Genomic DNA, 22142 nt, shown 5'->3' on the forward strand with positions numbered 1-22142 from the left:
CTCTCTCTCTCTCTCTCTCTCTCTCTCTCTCTCTCTCTCTCTCTCTCTCTCTCTCTCTCTCTCTCTCTCTCTCTCTCTCTCTCTCTCTCTCTCTCTCTCTCTCTCTCTCTCTCTCTCTCTCTCTCTCTCTCTCTCTCTCTCTCTCTCTCTCTCTCTCTCTCACACACACTCTCTTTCTCATTAAGATTTTAAAATTTAAAATTAATGATGATTCATTTTTTCCACTATTTCTGAATTTCAATTTCTCAGAGATTTTGATTTTTGTTCTTTGTTTTTAATCTCATAACAATACAAAATTGTACTTGTTCTCAATATATTGATTGAATATAGTAAATTTAAAAATTTTATTAAAATTATTGCAAATCAACATCTGACATCTGTTGTTGACGAATCGAAACAATTTATATGAACAACTATTATTACCTTAATGGATACACACAATCATTATATTAAAATCAGGTGAATTTGAGCAAAAAAAAAATTTCAAATATTATATTCAGAATTTCTAAAAAAAAAAAATGAAATTCAATTATTAATTGGCCATCACTCATAAATCATCATGTCTTATTCTTTCCGGGAAATTCCGACAGTAGATTCTTCTTCTGTCGGTAGTGGCAATCCATTTGGCGATGAAGATGAAGAACCACTAGTGGCGAAATCTGAAGTCGATGATTATGATCCATCATTGGATCCATTTGCTGATAATGATGGCAATTATTCTTCATTACCATTGCCTAACATCGAACGTGATAGTACAAAATCACCAAACTTTTTCAATAAAACAAGTTTAAGTAATTTTGAAACAAATTTGAACGACTCCTCATACGATGTGACCAATAACCAAGTACAAATAAAATCATCTCATCATCATCGTCTTTCATTTGCTGATGGTGATTCTCATAGTAATAGTTCTGGAGCGTTAGATTTTGATCGTTATTCATTACATTCTCGAAATGATATTGATTCTTCACTCACACAATCACGATTATCATTGCAATCGAATACTTCAAACACTATGATTGAACAACAATTACGACAATACTCATTGGGTGATGGTTCGTTACAAAAGGAAGGTCTACTTTGTCCAGAATGTATGCAAGAATATCGTACAATAACCGAATTAATGGATCATTTTGATCGAGAACATGATCGTCGAAATCGTTCTAATTTCGGAATTGGATCAAAAAAGATATCCACTATGATTGGATCGTCATGGTCATCAAAAAATCTAACACCGTTGTCTAAAAAAATTTTTTCAAATGATTCATCATTGGTTGGTGATCAAATTAAAGGTTTTTTGGATAAATTTCTCATACCAAATGCCAACAATAAACTTTCCGGAACATCTACACCAAATCAGAATCATTCCATCAATTCCATGCAAAATATTCAGAATGAAGATTCCACAATGACTTCTAGTTCTAATTGGACACAGGAACCTGCAAATCCTATTGAACAATGGAAACATTCCATGCGTTTGGCAACAAGACGTTCACATTATGAATATTTTCGTCAAATACGTGATTTTCGTGTTGAACGTTATGTATTCGAAACTAATAAACTTATGATACGATTAGATAAATTATTACGTGATTATCCACCACTTAATGATTGGATTAAACGTCGACGCCATGAACAATCTGTAGTCGAATGGGTTGATGAAACTATCGTACCATTATGTCCATCATGTGCAAATAAATTCAATATAATCACACGAAAACGACATCATTGTCGTCTTTGTGGTGCTGTTATGTGTACAAAATGTTCTGAATTCATATCATTCAAATTTGCCTATGAACTAATTAATCCTGTAGACATGGTTCATTCAGATGGTAACAATGAAAATGATAATAATAATGATAATCCGGATATATCGTTTGGTTTTTCACCATTACCACCTATGCCCGTAATACAACAATCTGTATCAAATAATAATAATACTCAACAACAACAACAAAATGATGAATCGACAATATCATCACCATTACGTACATTAATGACAAACATGTTAAATAGTCCATTGATCAGTGATCATGAATTGATCGATAAACTTCGTCTTTGTCGTGATTGTAAAACATTATTGGCTATACGTAAAGAAAAGATGGATGTACAACATCATAAGCCGGCCATTGTACATATATATGAACAATTACGTGAACAAATCCAACAGATTGATCGTCTTGTACCAATATTGTTTCGTATGGCTGATTCAATCAAGTATGTATTGTGGCTATATATTTATATTTTTGTTTGTTAAACTTTGTTGAACTGTTGAATATTTTTTTTTCTATTTTCTAGTATTGGTGAAAATACATATCAATTGAATGATGCACAAGCATTGAAACATAAATTATCTAAATTAGGTGAACAAGCGGATATTTTAAGGTAAGTTTTCAAAATGGAAAAATTAAAACTGATTTTTTTCATGTTCTTCTTCAGTCGAAAGATCGAAATATATGGATTGACACCATCGGAAACGGAACAAACATCTTTTACAACAATACCATCAAAACAATTATCAATACAAACATCGATACGACGATCAACTATACAATATTTGAGACATAATCTTCTTGGATTACCTGAATTACCTGATGAAAAACGTTTTGAACAATTAAAACTACAACATAATCGATTGATTGAAAAACGTATTCGTCTAGAAAAAGAAATGGCCCTAATAGAACAGGAAAGATTTCGTCAAAGGAATCAACAAACAGATTCAAATACAGAAACAAGAATCCATATCGGTCTGAATGAAGATGGATACTGTCCTGAACAGCCAAATAATACTAATCATCATTTAAACAAATGGCAAACAAATGTATTTGATGAAGAAGAACGATATGCAATATTACTTGAACAAAATCCAATTATACAACAGATGAATATTATTCGTTTATATATAAAACAAGCTAAAAATGATCATCGTTATGAAGAGGTCGCAATGTTGGAAGAGAATCTTCGTGAATTAGAAATTGAATATCATTTCAGTCAACAGCAACAGCAACAACAACAACAACAGCAACAGCAACAAGATCAAGAAGAAGAACAATTACAATCACAATCTCAATATCGAACATCAAAATCATTGAATCCGTTTGGTGATGATGATGATGATCGTCGATAATAATCTATATATATAAATATAAAAAAAAATAATGTAAATTTCAAGTCATTATGATATGATGATATGTATAAAAAATAATAGACAGAATTTGAATTATAAAAATTGATAAACCATAAACCATAATAATGTGATGATTATTTGTGGAATAAATTGAAAATTATATTTGATTTTGATTAAATTAAATTTTTTAAAAAAAAGAACAAAATTTTGAAATTTTGAAATTTTCATTTCATATATCAAGACATCCCCGTACATAAACACTAGGACATGTGATCTTTTATTTTGGTCGCCGTATATATTATATATATATATACATATATTAAAGATACACATGTGCACAACAATTTACTATTTTTTACTATTATTTTATACTTCTTAAACATACACACACACAAACACACACACACACACACGATGTATATATTGATTGTTAGCCGCAACGTAGTATCCAAACAAATAATGATAAACAAAAACTAAACATAAACAAGAAAGAAGAAGAAGAAGAAGAATGAAAAACAGACACGAGTTTTATATTTTTATACGCGTTTCATTCATTTTAATCACTAATCAAACATCATCATCATCGATAATGATCATCATCAACAAAAAGTGTTTTCATTTTTTTTTTAGATTAATCTCAAATATATAAATTCTCAATAATACGACAGACGTTGCAATTTTCATATTGTTGTTTTGTTTTGTTTTTGTTTTTGTTTTTTTTACTATCGTTGTTGTTCAAATCAAATGTATTTCAAAGACAATTAATTTGTGTTCATCATGAATGATTCATCATTGATAGATTGATTGTTTTTCATCCAAATCTTCATCTACTTTATTCATATTTTCTGGTTTTTTTTTATTTTTACATTCGAATTTTGATTTCCAATGAATTCAAAAAATTGATCATCATTGAATAATGTCATCATCATCATTATAATTACTGTGGATGTGTTTGATGTTGTCATTATTATTATTATTATTATTGTTGATCATCAAATATTGATTGATGCTCAAAGTTCATTATGAAATCGATAATAAAATCAATATATTAATGTGATGATTTGTGTTTTATGTTTGTATATCTATGAACAATCTTGGTATAATGGATTGACATTCAACAATCTATATCTTTCAATGTGCGTGTGTGTGTGTGTGTGTGTGTGTTTTGGATGTCCAACAAAACATGCATCGGAAAAAAAAAATAAAAATGAAAATTTTAATTGGAATTGGAATTATGATTCCAAAGAATTGATTTGATAATCGTTAACCATTCGATATATTATTATTTTATTTACAACTGATTACAATTGATCTCATTTTGTCATTATCATTGCGTGAATTGATATATATTTCTGATGATTGAAATAAAAAAAAAAGTCGAACCAGTGTGTGTGTGTGATTTGTAGCTCAATAATAATGATGATGATGATGATTTTCCATTTCATTATTATTTTTTTTTTACTTCATTTTCATCATTCAGGAAAATAGCCTAAATACACTCGCACACACACACACACACGACGGCCACCCACAATGAATTTTTTCTCCTTCTTGTCATATATTTAGTTTGTTTTGTTTTTATGAAAAGAATATATATAAGATGAATGAAACAAACATAATTTCAATTATTAATTGACCGGCGTAACCACCACCACCACCACCACCAACACCACCACCATCAAACAGCAACGAATCTATGACCAACCAAAATGACAACGTCAAAAGAGTGAGAGAGAGAGAGAGAGAGAGAGAGAGAGAGAGAGGAAAGAAAATGAAAAAAGAACAAAAAAAAAACATAATAATGAAAATTAAGCTAAACGAACCGTAAACGAAAAAAAAATGTGAATTACAGCCAAAAAAAAAAGACAACAACAACCACAACAACAACAACAAAAAATTCAAACCACAACAAATTCAAAACGACAAGAAAAAGGATGCAACCATCAAAAAAAAAATAAAAATAAAACATCAACATCAACACATAAATAATTTTCATTTTTAATTTTCTCATTTCGATTAGTTCAATATGTCAAAGGTGTGTGTATGTGTGTATGTTTGAATGTGAATATAAACGACATTCTGTCATCATCATCATCATCATCATCATTGATAGCCATCAACCCCCTTGAATATTTTATGGCGTATGTGTCATATGGAATCATTTTTTTATTTTCATTTTTTCAATTAGTTTCAAAAATTGACATCGAATAAACCATCAAAAAAAAAACGACAAACTACCACAACCACCAACTATTTAGACAAAATTTGACAGGTCAACTAAAAAAAAAAAATTATTACCATCATCATGAGACAATTCGTTGCGCAACAACAGCAAAAAAAAAAATAAAACCGACAAATTTGGCCTCGAAACCAAGGCCAAATTTGAATTTTGTTTTTTTTTCTGGCGTAGGCAAAGAAATTAATTGAAATAAAAAAAAAAACATCGGTCCACATCATTTGTGTGATGTGTGTGTGTGTGTGCGTGTGTTTGCGTTCATCATCATCGTCATAGTTGTCATCATCATAATCATCAGACCAAAGGTACACATACATACACACACACACACACACTGATGATGATGGCCATAATTTATCTAAATTATAAACGAGAACAACGACTAACAACAAAAAAAAACGATCCGTTCATTTTGTTCATTCGAGTGCATGTGTGTGTTTGTTTGTTTGTTTGTTCATCAACCTAACGAGAGAAATGAAAAACAACAACAACAACAACAATCAATTAAAAAAAATACCGATGATTTCATTTACCTGTAAAAAAAAATTGAAAAATAAATCATTTTTTTTTATTGAAATTATTATTATATATCACAAGTTGTCGACCACTATAGTGATGGTTGAATAAATGAATCACCAACATCATCATCAAAAAAAAAAAATGTTGAATGAAATTATTTGAAAACCATGTTTCCTGGATTCTAAAAAAAAAAAAAAAAAATTCTAAATGTAAAAGTTAATTCGAGCATATATACACACACGGAAAAAAAAGACCCAGACATCATAGACACAGGCACAGACACAGACAAACAGACACAACAGACATGGGCACATTTTTGTTCACACACACACACACGCACACACACACATACAAAACATGCAGACAACACACACACATATGCAAAACAAAATTAAATGAAATGATGAAAAGATATGAATCACTTTTTTTTTGAAAAAATTCTAAAATGTTGTCAAATTTAGTCTACAAATTTCGGCATATGTGTGTGTGTGTGTGTGTGTTTGTTTGTTTGTTTGTATATACAAGTTATCCATTTCCGTTCAATGATTTGTGTGTGTGATGTGTATTTTTTTTTTTTTTTTGTTTTACCCGTAAATTTGTTGTTGTTATTGTTGTTGTTGTTGTTTTCATCATCGTAAACATCCACATTAACATTAATTTTAAACATCAAAATTATATATAAAACCAAGCTGTTTGATTGAATATAATCATCATTTTAATCTTGAATTTTATTTTTTTTTTTTTTTTTTTGCTCACAAAAAAAACAATGAACTTGTTATTATCCATCGAATATCCATCATTGAAAATATTAAAAAATCCATCAATTTGACATTTTTCAATTTGACATAAATTATCTTTCAAAATTAATCATCATCATCATCATCATCGTCATCATCGTCATCATCATCATTATTGTGATCATCGATATAAAAAATAAAGAAATCCGGTTTTTTTTCTACTTTTTGGTTCATTTGTTTTGTTTTGTTTTTTTTTTTTTTTTGAATATTAATCCAATGTGTGTGTGTGTCATTTATGAACGATGTGATCATCATGATGATGTTTACATTGCAGCTATTGATTGAAATTTGATATATAAAAATGTACACGATGTTTTTTTTTAAAAAAAAAAATATTAAATCTTGTGATTGATGATTGATTTATATTTATTTACATATATATTATATATGACTCACATCATTGAAAAAAAACGGCAAACAACTTTTCGATTCGACCGGATATCGATATATTTGATTCATGTGAAGAAAAAAAAATTCTTTTCATTTTTTTTATTATTATTATCATTATAACATTATGATGAGTGGATTTTTTTGTTGTTGTTGTATCAATTTTTTTTTTGAGCAATTTTTTCTTTCATTGAAACCGATGAATATAAATAATTAGCCGACTATAAAACGATGGCATATTCAAGTAATGTTTCTACATCCGGCCCGAATGCCGATATTGTGCCTAGACATCCGTGCCTTTCTTGTAGATCATCATCATCATCATCATCGGCGATGACAATTATTAATGATGATGATAATAATCAAGAAAAAAATTATTATCAAACCGTTTGTACCGCTGTACAGTCATTGATAAATGAATCATCATCATCATCATCATCATCAAATTTACCGGATGATCTTAGCCAAGCAACCACCGAACAATTAATAAATGAATTAATTAGATTATCATTGAAAAAAGCTCAATACTGCCTTACATGTCCATGTAATAAATTTCATGATGATCTATTATCAATGATGTCTATTGAAGCTAATGCACAGTTAAAGAAGCGATTTTTACCACAATTTCAAAATTCATTTATAAATAATAATAATAATAACAACAATAATAATATGATCGATATGGCAAACATACGTCATGATCTATTATATCAACCATTAATTGGTGATTATGTTCCAATGATTGATGAACAAAAACAGAAATCATCATCATCATCATCATCATCATCGAAAAATGATATAGCCAAACATTTGGAACATACATCTGGCACTAATACAGCAGGCGATGAAGGCTGTTCACGAATCAATCATCATCCACATTGTTTTAAATGTCCATTGAATTTAAATGGTAAAAATCAACACGAATGGATACAACAAGTTTCACGAATGAATTCATCCGGTTATCCAACAAATGTGCCAATCATTGATTGTACACCATCAACATTTCAAACATTACAGAATTATTTTCCATATATGTTATATCCATTATTGCATTCACTTGACGAGGCCGATATTCGTATTCATGCCGTTTACAATGAATTAGGACCAACAACATCGGAACATCAACGTCTACATCGATATGTTGATCTTAATATTTTTTTACCAAATGGATTTTTTATACAATTTTCAACAGAAAATGATCGTACATTGGCCGAAATTAAACGTGATCTTTGGTATGAATTTGAACCAATGATTGCTAAAATTCGTGGCCATATTGAAAAATCAAATCAACGTAATAGTCGATCAAGACGATCATTAATATGGCTTACAGGTATTAATCGTTTTTCAACTGAATCATTGAAACGTGCTGGAAGAAAATTTAGTTTTTCACGGACAAAAAAATATCCATCCATTGATTCAAATCAATCATCAACATCATCATTAACATCGACATCAACAATAAAACGTACCACTTCATTACATGAATCAATTAAAACAAATTTTATTGATCAAGATAAAATAACTTCTAGTCATAATAATAATAATAATAAAGATAAGGATAAGGATGATCTAAATGAAAAAACTACAACCAGCAATAATAACAATAATAATCAAAGTCAAATCAAATTGAAACAATTTTCCTGTATTCTACCTGATATAAAAGATGAAACCAGTGAACAAAATGATAATAATAATCAACAGAAGCAGCAGCAGCTACAACAACAACAACAACAATCAAAACGAATCAATTTATTATTATCAAATGATAATTATGATGATGGTAGTACGATTAATCAATCATTATTGGTTGATGATGGGAAAATTCGTTTGAAATTCTTATCATTTGTCAATGCTGATCAATGTGATTATTCATTTCAATCATTGACCAATCCATGGGAAGAAATTTATGATGATAATAGTCATTTATATGAATTGAATGAACAAGTTCCATATTATCTGCGATTAGTTGAGCTTACTAGTGATAAAAATGAAAAAATTCTTAATTCAAGAATAAGACAAGTTATTAAATGTTCAGTAAACAAACTTGAAGTATATCGTACAGATGAATTTTGTGATTTTCGTTATGGAATGTATCAATGTATGGTTGATGCTGTAAGGCAAAGGGAAAAATTTTCAATTGAAAAACGTATCAATTATGAATTTGAATCTGAACTTGATGAAATCGATACACTTAATTTAAGTGTACAGACAATGGTGAAAAAATTTCGTCTAGATGAAATGATTGATTTGACAAACAACAATCCTGATGCAATGGATTCATGGACCATATCTTTGGCCAATTATTTTAATCATCCGTTTCCATTTATGCCAAAAAATAGACGACGAAATTTTAGTTCGGCTTTGAATCCTAATTCGATGAATACAAAAACACCTGGAGCTTATTCACCATATCATCGTCGTTCTACTGGTCAATCAAACAAAATCATTCAAGAGATATTACCATCATCAAATACCAAAGATATCAAAGAAGATGAAGGACCAGTGTATGCAGAAGTCTGTGTGGTACCATCATCATCATCATCAACAAAAACAACAACAACAACCGGTGAAAATCAATTCAATGATATATCTTCATTAGCCATAAAATCAACTCCATTAATAAAATCATTCCAAATTAGTCATATGAATCCGATGATAAAACCATCGAATAAAGTGAGTAAACATAAAAGACATCTAAAACCAATTAAACATCGGCCATCATTAACACCAGTTTTTGAAGAAGATGAAGCACCTAATATTAATGTTGGTAAAAATAAACATTCAGAACAATTGGATGAAAATGAAGACAAAGTTGATTATATAACAATCAATGTTGCTAATAAAATGATTAATTTTCGTAAACCGTATCCAAGAAAATTTGATGCAAAAATATGGATTTCAATTAATTTAATTAAACGATCAACAACAACAACAACAACAGCAACAATAAATGATGATAAAAATAAATCCGGTGATTTACATATAAAATCGAACAAATTAAATGATAATCGAAAAGAAAATGATAATATCAATGATACACTTGATACATTGATCAATGAATTGGCCAAAATTCCCACTAGTAATGATAATAATGATGAAATAATAAAAAAAGAATCCATCGATAATCGAGATTTTTATCATGATTTTGATAATCCAAATATATTGGATTCATCGGATGATGATATTGATAATGGATTCGATGATAATGATAATGATGATGATGAAAAGAATAATAATCAAAACATCAATCAAATAGTTCATTCATCGAAGATGAAAAATATTGACAAAATTTCTGTAAATAATAATGAAAAAACATTATTAAAAAGATTTGTACGTTCAATATCATTGAAACGAAATAAACAGGAAAAATTCAAAAATTCAAACATTCATCCATCATTATCGATAGATGTTTGTTTTAATAATTTAAAATCAAATGATAATAATAATATTGATGAAAATTCATTGATACCATTCATGATAAAAGCTTATTCAAATAAAACTGCCCGTGATTTGATACAGAAATTATTAGTCCAGATTACATCACATATTGAACATAAACGAAATTCTTCTTCATTTTTTTCTTCATCTTCTTCAGCCACTATATCGACCTCAAATGCCTCATCATCATCATCATCATCATCATTATTGTCATTACGTGCATATCAACGTAAATTCAAGTCAATACAAGAAAATTTGATACAGACCATAACGAATGGTCCAAAATCTAGTCTAAAATCACCAATTGAAACAACATTATTTAGTCAATATGATTTGAATCCAGATTCATATTTATTGAAAATTTGTGGCTATGATCAATATCTTATTGGTGATCATCCATTGATACGTTTTGAATATATTCGTAATTGTGTTTCAAAAGGAAAGATACCACATCTACTTTTGGTGCAAAAAGAAACAGTAATTAAACTTTTACCATCCTATGTACATCTAGAACCATCATTTTTACGTCGTTTACATCAATTCACCAGTACGAATACATCATATTCATTGCTTACAAATGAATATGAATCACAAAAGGCAAATATTTCTTATCGTTTAACCGATGGTTTCACTTCGAAAGGTCGATATCATTCAAATAATAATAATAATAATAACAAACGACATAATCATCGTACATATTCATCACCATCATCGTCATTGTCTATAGCCTCTAGACAAACATTTGATAATTGTTCCAAATTGAATAATTCAAACAATCAAGAATATTGTCATTATTCAACCATTTCTCATGTAATACAACAACAACAACAACAAAATTCTTCACCATCTATTACTGTTTCAACATCATCGGATGAAGATTGTATTCAGGATTGTAATGATGATGATGATGAAAATGATTTTTATATCGAATTTATTGATAATAATAAAACATTAGATTCGTGGATATATCGTGGTCTTTATGAAAAGAATCGATTGATTTCATTGTGGAGAATTTCACAAATATTTCGTGTACGAATATTGGCTGCCAGTTATGTTAATGTTAAATTAGCTAACAAAGTATTCGTACGTATGGCTGTTTGTCATGGTAATGAATTATTAAGTGAAATTCATTCTACTGATCATGTTGAACCACATACACCTAGTTGGAATAAATGGCTTGAATTCAATAATATTTTTACCTATCATCTTCCATTATCGGCACGATTATCATTAGAATTATGTATCACTAGCTCTCGTCGTGATCAAGATGGTTGTCCAATCGGTTGGGTTAATTTACCATTATTTAATTATCGCCGTTGTCTTTTATCTGGCCGAATATCGTTAACATTATGGCAAATGAAAATTTCTGAAACAAATAATGATACAGTTAATAATAATGGTGAAACATTATCAACAACAAGTGTACTATCAAATCGATGTGGTTGTATTGGCAGCAATCCAATGAAAGATTCAGCACCTAGATTAGATCTTGAATTTGATCAATATGAGCAGCCAGTTGTTTATCCATCACAAGCTGATATATTTGAATATGCACAGATTGTTAATCGCCAAGAAGGTTCGACACGGCTACAATTTCAGCAGCCAAAATTATCTAAACAATCATCAAGAGAATCGAATATTTCATCATTTGATACTTCACCATTTAGCATTGATCGGGTTTATCGGCCTGATTCAAATGAACTTAAATTAAAACAATTAAGAAAATCATTATCAAGACGAGATCCATTCTCGGAAATGTCTGAACAAGAAAAAGATTTTTTCTGGCGTGAACGATATATAATACGGGAACTTTGTCCGGATGCTTTGCATAAAATTGTTGAAGCAGTTCGTTGGATGAATCGTGATGAAGTTTGTCAATTGTATGCTTTACTTGATCAATGGCCAATAGTATCGGCCGATATAGCCATTCTATTGCTTGGACCTCGTTATCCGGATCCAATGGTACGATCATTTGCCATAAAATGTTTAGATCGTGGATTATCCGATCAATTAATGTTGCATTATCTATTACAATTGGTTCAATTAATAACAAATGAAACATATTTGAATAATGATCTAAGTCGTTTGTTATTGCGACGAGCCTTATTAAATCGACGTTTTGGTAATCTTTTCTTTTGGCATGTTCGTTCAAGATTATCAGAACAATTTTATAGTCCTCGTTGGTGTGTTTTATTGGAAATGTATTGTCGTGGCCTATCCGAACGATCATTGCTAGAAACATTACATCAGGTATTGGCTTTGGAAGAAATTGAACAGATATCGATGAATACGGCTACGGTTGCAGATCGAAAACAGGCTATCCTTAAACGATTACAACAGCCACAGATTTTGAAAATTGTTCAAGGATTTTATAATCCATTGAATATAACATTACGATTGGATCGTTTGAAAGCTGAACATCTACGTGTAATGGATTCGGCTAAACGTCCTTTATGGCTTGAATGGTTGAATTCAGATCCATTTGCACGTACAAGCGGTGTTCTTATAAATGCAATTATTTTCAAATCCGGTGATGATCTTCGACAAGATATGTTGACTTTACAAGTAAGATTTTCTTCATGTGAATTTTTAAAAAAAAAATTAATATATACCATTTGATTATTCGTTATTTACATTAGGTCATACGAATTATGGATCAAATATGGCGACGAGAAAATTTAGATTTACGAATGTTACCATACAATTGTTTAGCTACAGGTGATCAGGTTGGATTAATCGAAGTGGTTCCTCATGCTAAAACGGTTATGAGTATTCAACGTGTTGGTGGACGAAAAGCTGCATTACAGATTGATAGCTCTAAATTACATAAATGGATACGTGAACATAATAATGATAATTATGATAATGCTGTGGAAAATTTCACTAGAAGTTGTGCCGGTTATTGTGTGGCTACATTCATACTTGGTATTGGTGATCGAAATCCCGATAATATTATGGTTAATGAAGATGGACAAATTTTTCATATTGATTTCGGACATTTTCTTGGTCATTTTAAGAAAAAATTCGGTATCAATCGTGAACGTGTTCCATTTGTTTTGACTTATGATTTTTTACAAGTCATCGCTAAAGGTGCCGAAAATCCATTGAAAAGTAGAGAATTTGAAGCGTATGTTAATTTATATTAATTTTCCTCATTTACAGAATTAATTTATTTCATTCATTTATTTTTTGTTTCATATATAGATTCCAAAATCTTTGCAATGATGCCTATCTAGCATTACATGATAATGCAGGATTATTAATTTCATTATTCACAATGATGTTGGGTACTGGAATTCCTGAATTACAAACAATGGATGATATTCAATATTTACGACAAACATTACAGATTGAACGTTCACGTAAAGAGGCATTGGAATATTTTGAACAACAATTGGATGATGCATATGGTGGTGCTTGGTCCACTAAATTGGATTGGTTTTTTCATAGCGTTAAACATGCTTGAAAACAAAAACAAACAATTCCAATTTGAATTTGTATTCATTTTTTTTATGTCCTAGCATTTATGAATAGTCATCAATATTATATATATATATATACGGAGCGCATGTTGTTTTTCTATTTTTTTATTTTTTTATGATGATTATGATCGTATATAATAAGCTTTTGTGAAGCTATTTTTCTATATTATTTCGATTTCTTTTTTTTTTGTTTGTTTGTTTATGAAATATATCACCAATTTTGGAAAATAATTTCCATTTTCATTAAATTTAAATTTTAAATAATAATAACTGAATTGGTTGAAAAAAAACAATACTCGAAATGGCATACAGTATTGCTAAACGTAATGAATTACATGATGAAATGAAACAATTGTTTGTTCTATTCGAAAGAATTAAAAATAATAATAACAAAAACAACAATGATGATAATGATGGCGAAAAATTGCTCAAAAATGCTCAAGAAATGGCGCAAAAAATTCTTCTCAAAATCGATGTACCAATCAATTATGATCCATTACAATTACTTGATTCAATGTTGATCACTTCTGAAGAAGGTGATGAACAAAAAGATTCACTAATGTTGAAAATTCAAATTCGTGGCCATTTTGTTAATCTGATGATGAATCAATTTGATGATTGTATATTGAATCAAGATTTTCTTGATGATTATGTTTTGCTTTATTTTCCATTACCATTGAACAAACGACAAGCACATTTGTGTTCATATGTAATTTCTGTTGCAATGTGGTCAGATCATTCTAAACTATTGAATTCAATGGCTCGTTATGTTTTGGAAAGTGAAACAATTGTTTTTCCTCAACAACAAATGTCAAAAAATTTGGCTGAAATATCACCAAAATTCTGTGCCGCTGTCATTTCTCGTGGATATTTTCATCGTGATCAAACTGGTAAAGATTATCTTACTGATTGGCTTGAAACACTTGGTGGCGAAAATATAACAGTAGTTGATTGGAAATCTATACAATTAAATGCTGCCATTCGTTATTCGTTTCATGAGAAACCAGAAGATTTTAAATTACATTCAGCTATATTGAAAATTATTGAACAGAAAAAATGTTATCCATTTACTAATCATTTTATTATTGATTTTGCTACAAATCTTAGTAATCAACTTGCTGATCTCAATTCATCTGCTAATAATAATAATAATGATGATTCGGATGAAAATGAAAAACCTTTTCAGATGACTAGTGATATACTTTTAGATCGTTTTATTATGATTATGACAATTGCAATGAAAACATCACTTTGTTCACAATCAAATCAATTGAAAAAACGATTGCTTGATAAATTTAACAATAATCCAATTTTAGTACAAATTCTTTCTGATTCATATGAAGAAAGCAGCAGCAGCAACAACAACAACAAAAACAGTATTGCAAAACCAATGGAAAATATTAACGATGATAAACAAAACAAAACAGAAAATGTAATCGAACCAGTAAAAATTGACGAAAAAAAAAATCCATTAAAATGAATTAGAACAAATTTTGTTTGGTGTGTCCTGTTGGCTTGTTGTTGTTGATTATATTATAATTAATTAATGAAAAAAATTTTTTTTTTCATCATATCTAATTTGTTGGAAAAATTCCCATAAAACATTACATATTCTCTTTTCATCAAACAATCTAATCCATTTGTTCCATTATTATTATTATACTCACAACAGTATTTATTAACATTTATTCTTTTGTTTTGAAAACAGAATTAAAGTTTTGTTTGTTTCGTAATAATATAAATATAAATAAAACTACATATATAATATACTCTAAATAAAAATTTATGTTGATTTTTTTTTTATTTTATTTTTTTGCATTTTTCAATTCCAATGAACGTTGTTTAATTTCTTCCAATATGTCATTTCTAGTTGGCCATGATGGCCGTGCAAAATTAATTAATTGATAAACACCAGCCAATGTTGGTCTATCTGTAGATTGTTTTTTATCCATTTCATCATCAACAACATCTTCATTATTATTATTAATAATATTATTATCAATGTCGACGACATCTCCGTCATCATCATCATCATCATCATTATCATGAAAAACATTATGATTTTCATCATCATTATCATCCATAATTGAATCTTCCATTAAATTTTTCATACGATTAGCTAATTTTGATAAGCCATCAGTTTCTTGAAATTCATCATTTTGTCCATCATCATCAGTATAAAAATCTTGGCCATAATTTTCTAATTGATTATTTTCATTTTTATTTTTTTCATTAGATTGGCCAAGATCATCAATATGTTGAAGTTGTTTATTTGATGGCGATATAGTCATTGATCGTTTCATATCACTTTGATCGTCAAACTCTTCTTCTGTTTGATTGATGAATATATCCGATGATGATGAATCTGGTTTTTGAAAAAATCCCGAATCAGCTTCTATATGAATGGAATAATGTGACAATGTGATAAATTAATATTTTAAACATTAGAATGAATATAACAAACCTGAAATTTGACTAGAACGAATTAATGATTGTAGATTTTTTTGCTGCTGTTTACGTGATGATTGCGATGGTAATGGATTCGATACAATCATTGATCGTCTAGAATAAACAGTCCCGATTGATGGACTTGATATTGGAATTGATCCTTGTGATTGTATTCCTCTATAATGTTCTGGTGTTGATGGTAATGATGAATATGGTCCATGTGAATGAATTGATGATGGTAAACGTTGTGTTAAATTATTGCTTGTAAATTGTCTTGTAAATTTCGATGGTGGCCTATTCATCGCTACTGGTTGTCGTTGTATACTATCTCTTGAACCAGATTCTAACCTTGCATTTGATGGAATCATTGAATTCGGTACTGTTGATTGATCATTCAAATCATCCACAGGTGTTATCATATTGTCAGGTGTCGTGACTTTTGATTGACTCACTGTTGATTGTCCGTGGTCAAATTCATCGCTAAACATTTTAATCATTCTTTGAGCTAAATCTCGGTCCATACCTTTATTTATTGTATAGATATTACTGGATAGACTGGAAACATCATTGTTTGGTATCAAATTCACTCCAGTCATTGGCGATGGTCGAATATTATTCTGTATATTATGAATTTTATTCGATAACTTTGTCGTTGCATTGTTTATTTTCATATTAGCCATCTGTACTGGATGCATTATTGGTTCCATACGTGATATAATTCCGTACATTTGTGGCTGTAGCTGTTGCTGCTGCATTTGTTGTTGATCGGCAACAATCGAATTATACATTGGTTTTTTTACCAATGGTTCAATTGATGGTGATAATAATATTTTACCATTTTTAATATCATTCAATTGTTCACCAGGCTGTTTAGTATTATTTTTGATCGGTATACGTGTACAACAACAGAAACAAACACAAACCAATGATATAAATAACATTAATAATCCGAATGACATTAATGAAAGTACACCATATTCTTGATATTTCATTGGATAAATGAAAAAATATTTCAAATGATTATGATAATCTTGCGATGCTACATATTGTTCTTGATACCATAATAATGGTATTATCTGTTCCGGTATTGTACGATTAGCATTCCTAAATTATTTATAATGAAAATTTTTTAAAATTTATATAATTAATTATGGTGAAAAAAAAGAATAATGATAATTGATCATCATCATACAATTTCAAAGGCAATGGTGGAAAATGTACATTCAATTGATATCGTTCCATTTTATCCAATACGATTCCGGAAATCTGAAAATTTGAAAATTTTTTAAAATTTGAAACATTGAAACCTTTTTACTAGCTTACTGGTTCAATATCAAGATAGGTTTGATAGATTTGATCATCAGGCAATAAACCTTTTATTGATTGGCCAATCGATTTTGTGATTGTACCGCTAAAATGTGGTCGTGTTAATATAATCGGTGCACCATGATAACAATTGGCCATATCTAATATTCCATCATAATTACAACGTTTAAGTTGATTTTGATATCTACAAAAACAACCATTTGCTTTGTTACGAAATGGACTTTGCATAAAATCTCTAGCTTCACTAAATCTTCGTAGACTAATGCCAGAAGGTGATGAAATGAGATCCAAATTCGTTAATGTTAATGGTATAGAGCTAGTTAATTAATTAAAACAACAGAATTATTAGAATCTTTTCATTTTTTTTTTGAAAATGTTAAATTAAAACATTACCGACATAAACGTGGTATAAATTGATAGATACGAGATTCACGTACAAACGGATTAAATTGTCGACCATCCGTACCATTAATACGATTACATTGACGACCATACCAAGCATCTACATAACTATGTTGATTCCATGCAATGATTTCAGCATTCTTTTCATCATTGATACCAGTGTTGATATCATATTTTTCCACAGAATCATTAGTGAAAAATGAAAAAACTGAATTTTGACGATATTGTGATTGGAGTTTCATTTTTTTCGATTTTTTTGTCTCATAATTTTCTTTCATTTTGATCAATTTTATACCACGTTTAGCATCGTTTTCATAACGATATACACCTTTTAATAGATCATATGGATCAATATCAACACCAAGACGTTTTATATATGGTTCAGCTTTATCATAAAGGCTTAAAATTTTAACAACTGTTTCATCATCGGTAAATTTTGTATGTAAAACATTACTGGTATTGTTGTTGATTGATTTATTTGTCATATTGGCTGTTGTTGTTGTTGTTGACAATAATTTTGCATTAATTGATGATGTCATATCAGATTCACGTTCATTCATAATGGTTTCAACATCCTGATCATCATTATCATCATCATCCTGTTCATTATCATCATCATCTTCATCATCACCATATTGATCATAAAATTTAAAATTTGGACCAAAAATAATACGCCATATTGGACGTTCAACAAAAATATTCATTGCATATAAATTCAATATTTGATCAATGACATTTCTTAAACCAGTGGATATTTTTTTAACACTTTCTCCTTTTTTCATTATTGCTCTTACGAATGGATTTAATGCCTGAAAATGTTTTCAAATGAAAATTGATAAATCAATAAAAAACAAACAAACAATATGGATTTCAAATTCAATTTTTTTTCAAAATTACCGAAAGCTCGGAATTAACCACTGTGATTTTTTGATCAAGATTTTCAAATGAAAGTAATTGATCAAAATGATAACGGACACGTTCATTATAGCCAACCTGATGTTTTTCATCATTGGCAAATATTACATTCTCTTTGAATCGTTCGATTCTATATGTATGTGTTGGTGAATTTGAATAATTAGTGACAAACAAAAAACATATTCATTTAAATCATATTAAACATACCGAAAAACAAATGGCCCAATTTCACGTATCTGTGGCTGTAAACGATTTACAACTGTAGCAATATCTTTTTCCTGTTTTTGTGATTTTGAATTACGATTTGTTCTACTTCTAGATGATGATTGTGATTGTGATTGTGATTGTGTTCGTGATGATGATGATGATGATGATCGATTTATTTTTGATTTTTTCTTCTGATTATCCAATGTTTTTGGTGCAGATGCAGATGATAAGGTTTCTAGCCAATTTTGTCGTAATTCATCAGTGTTTTCAATTTTAAACACATGAACAGTTAATGTTTCACGACCAGTTGGTTTTAGCCAATGATCATACCACCAAAATTCATTATCATCATTAATGACCATCTGTCTTTTAACGACATCGCCAAATAATGAATCAAATTGACAATAAAGTAGAATACCGATACCCAAACATAAGATGCCTAAAAATGCAAATATTAAGAAACAAATACATCCTATTAATGGACATCGACGTTTTAGTTCAGCTGATGATGTCATTTTAGAGAAAAATTTTTTTTGACAACATTAATATCACTTGGAAACATAATGAATTTGATAATTATATTTAAATTTGAATGAAATAAACTAATAATGATGATGATGTTGATGAACGGATGAATAAATTTTAAAAATGACATCCATTTCAATTAATTTTAATCAAAAAAAAAAAAAAATCATCATTATTGCACATTGCTATGGATGATTGATTGACAAACATCACATAATGATGATGAAATAATGAAACAAACAAATAGCAACAATTAATGAACTCCAAATCGTTTCGGAATTTTCGTTTTTTTTTCTTCTTTATTTTGAATATCCACACAATCAATTGAACAAGTCTATAGAAAAATCAATTTTAATCTGATGACCTATTGGAATGACTTTTGATAATAGTTGATAGTTGATGATAATGATGATAAATACATAAAATAAAATATTTTGATGAAATAGCGAATGTTTAATAATAATAATAATAATAAATAAATACTAAAACAATACAAAACAACAACAACAACAAAAACAATCATAAACTTTATAATAACAAGATCAATAAACTGATTAAAATTATAAATTGATATAAATCAATCAATTGATCAATGATATGATCAATAAAAAAAAATTGGAAGAAATTCTTTCGCTAATTTAAATTCATTTTTTTTTTGCTTTGTTTAGTTCAGTTAGTTTTTTTTTGGTGGGGGGAGTGGGCTCGATCATCATCAGCATCGATGAAATCGGTGGTCGATTCTTATAGAATTCTAATTGAGTTTACAATTAATAACACCATATACACGTTCTCTTTCTACAAATGTTTGGATCTCTGGATGTGTATGGATGTATGAATGCTTCAAAAAACAATGGTAATAAACTTGTTTTTTGTTTTCTTCAAAATATCGTTTCGTTGCTTTTTCTTGATTTATGGAACACAATAATAATAATAATAATATATATGGATCGATCGTAAAGGTGGTTGTGTTGGTGGTGGCTTTGGTGTTTGTGGTGGCGACGTTGTTTGTGTTGACGATGATAATGATGATGATGATGATGATGGTGATTTTCAAAACATTTGGCTCATCATTTGACATTTTTCAGATTTTTTCGATTTTTTTTTATTTAGTTGTTCTCTGTAACATACTGGCTTCATTTTTATCACCATTTTGCTTTCTCCCTCTTTTCTTTCTCTCTCTCTCTTTAACTTGATCTCAATATTCTGGATGACTTTCGCCTAATTCATAGAATAAGAATAGGGTTGTTGATTTTAATGTAAAAAAAGGTAAAATTTTAAAAGAAAAAAAATTTTATAATCGAAACACACACACACACAGCTAAAAAAATGGTACATGTACGATATTTTGTAGGTGAATTTAATTTGTCATTACTACCATTCTTGTATGTTTATTTCTTATGATGATATATTCTCTTATTCGATTTTAATTTCATTTCATTTTTCTTCGTATTCTGGTTTGTCAACTTGAAGTCGTTTATGTCATTGTTTGTGTGTGTGTGTATGTTGCGTAAAATGAAGCAAACAACAACAACAAAAACGATCGACAAATACAAGGATGATGATGATGATGACGATAATAAACGATACATAAATCGATAAAAAATGTGCAATAATTCTTCAAGAACTTTCCAAAAACAAAACAAAACACAAACAATATACAAACATACATGCACTATTCAGCACAAAAAAAAACATTTCAAATTATGTACCAGTTATGATTGGAATAAATATTTCGATTTGACGATTCTTACGATCCATCGATTCATACATGTATTTCTGTTGTGTGTGTTTGTGTGTGTGTGTATGTTCTGTGCAATATTTTTATTTTTTTCCCATTGATTGGTAATAAACATAATTGATCACAAACAATATGATTATTATGAAAATTTGCAACATTTTAAATGAAAAAAAAATCCATTACTATCATCAGACGTTAAATTAAAAGTTCAATTTTTTTTATATATATCAAAATTACATCGATATTACCATAAAATCGCGATTATAAGACGCAGATATTTTTTTTCTGTATAAGACGCGTTTTATAGTCACGATTTTACTTGTTGATAATGATCATTGTTGGGAAACAGTCATAAACATTCACATTATGAATTTCTGTATCCATAAACACATTTGAAAAAAAGGTTTCGTTTAACTGGAATGGGAATGAAAAATTTTTTTTTCTTTTCTTTTTTTTTGCCATAATTTCGATCCATGAATTGAACTTGACAATGAAAAAATGAAAAATTCTTTTAAATTTATTCTCCCTTTTTTTTATTCATGATACATTAACTCTCTCTCTCTCTCTCTCGCTCTTTTGCCATATTTTTTTCCAT

General features: G+C 29.1%; 4 protein-coding genes across 4 annotated transcripts; 3 read left to right on the forward strand and 1 right to left on the reverse strand.

Annotated features, from left to right (window-relative positions):
• Positions 1 to 75: 75 nt before the first annotated feature.
• Positions 76 to 3304, forward strand: LOC124500073 (uncharacterized). Its single transcript, XM_047064104.2, has 3 exons — positions 76 to 2217; positions 2299 to 2385; positions 2440 to 3304. The coding sequence occupies exons 1-3, from the start codon at positions 560 to 562 to the stop codon at positions 3125 to 3127; spliced, it is 2433 nt and encodes an 810-aa protein (XP_046920060.1). The 5' UTR covers positions 76 to 559; the 3' UTR covers positions 3128 to 3304.
• A 359-nt stretch (positions 3305 to 3663) lies between these two features.
• On the forward strand, positions 3664 to 14214 carry LOC124500072 (uncharacterized). The gene is made up of 3 exons (XM_047064103.2): positions 3664 to 13069; positions 13144 to 13631; positions 13709 to 14214. The coding sequence occupies exons 1-3, from the start codon at positions 7298 to 7300 to the stop codon at positions 13968 to 13970; spliced, it is 6522 nt and encodes a 2173-aa protein (XP_046920059.2). The 5' UTR covers positions 3664 to 7297; the 3' UTR covers positions 13971 to 14214.
• On the reverse strand, positions 14187 to 20767 carry LOC124499209 (uncharacterized). Its single transcript, XM_075731103.1, has 7 exons — positions 19285 to 20767; positions 19060 to 19207; positions 18154 to 18971; positions 17758 to 18076; positions 17627 to 17700; positions 16451 to 17538; positions 14187 to 16381 (listed from the first exon to the last, which is right to left on the reverse strand). The coding sequence occupies exons 1-7, from the start codon at positions 19797 to 19799 to the stop codon at positions 15792 to 15794; spliced, it is 3552 nt and encodes a 1183-aa protein (XP_075587218.1). The 5' UTR covers positions 19800 to 20767; the 3' UTR covers positions 14187 to 15791.
• On the forward strand, positions 14283 to 15768 carry LOC124500074 (uncharacterized). Its single transcript, XM_075731106.1, has one exon. The coding sequence runs from the start codon at positions 14288 to 14290 to the stop codon at positions 15464 to 15466; it is 1179 nt and encodes a 392-aa protein (XP_075587221.1). The 5' UTR covers positions 14283 to 14287; the 3' UTR covers positions 15467 to 15768.
• Positions 20768 to 22142: the final 1375 nt, after the last annotated feature.

The sequence above is a fragment of the Dermatophagoides farinae genome, chromosome 5 (assembly GCF_024713945.1).
Source record: "Dermatophagoides farinae isolate YC_2012a chromosome 5, ASM2471394v1, whole genome shotgun sequence".
NCBI lineage: Eukaryota > Metazoa > Arthropoda > Arachnida > Sarcoptiformes > Pyroglyphidae > Dermatophagoides > Dermatophagoides farinae.

What these genes read in the sequence shown, in the direction of transcription:
- LOC124500073 (XM_047064104.2), top strand. Translation starts at nt 560, where the DNA reads ATGTCTTATTCTTTCCGGGAAATTCCGACAGTAGATTCTTCTTCTGTC. An exon ending in CGTATGGCTGATTCAATCAA is followed by an intron (nt 2,218 to 2,298) that starts GTATGTATTGTG and finishes TCTATTTTCTAG; the next exon opens with TATTGGTGAAAATACATATC. An exon ending in GAACAAGCGGATATTTTAAG is followed by an intron (nt 2,386 to 2,439) that starts GTAAGTTTTCAA and finishes GTTCTTCTTCAG; the next exon opens with TCGAAAGATCGAAATATATG.
- LOC124500072 (XM_047064103.2), top strand. Translation starts at nt 7,298, where the DNA reads ATGGCATATTCAAGTAATGTTTCTACATCCGGCCCGAATGCCGATATT. An exon ending in AAGATATGTTGACTTTACAA is followed by an intron (nt 13,070 to 13,143) that starts GTAAGATTTTCT and finishes TATTTACATTAG; the next exon opens with GTCATACGAATTATGGATCA. An exon ending in AAAAGTAGAGAATTTGAAGC is followed by an intron (nt 13,632 to 13,708) that starts GTATGTTAATTT and finishes TTTCATATATAG; the next exon opens with ATTCCAAAATCTTTGCAATG.
- LOC124500074 (XM_075731106.1), top strand. Translation starts at nt 14,288, where the DNA reads ATGGCATACAGTATTGCTAAACGTAATGAATTACATGATGAAATGAAA.
- LOC124499209 (XM_075731103.1), bottom strand. Translation starts at nt 19,799, where the DNA reads ATGACATCATCAGCTGAACTAAAACGTCGATGTCCATTAATAGGATGT. An exon ending in TGGTTAATTCCGAGCTTTCG is followed by an intron (nt 18,972 to 19,059) that starts GTAATTTTGAAA and finishes AAACATTTTCAG; the next exon opens with GCATTAAATCCATTCGTAAG. An exon ending in CCACCATTGCCTTTGAAATT is followed by an intron (nt 17,539 to 17,626) that starts GTATGATGATGA and finishes TAAATAATTTAG; the next exon opens with GAATGCTAATCGTACAATAC.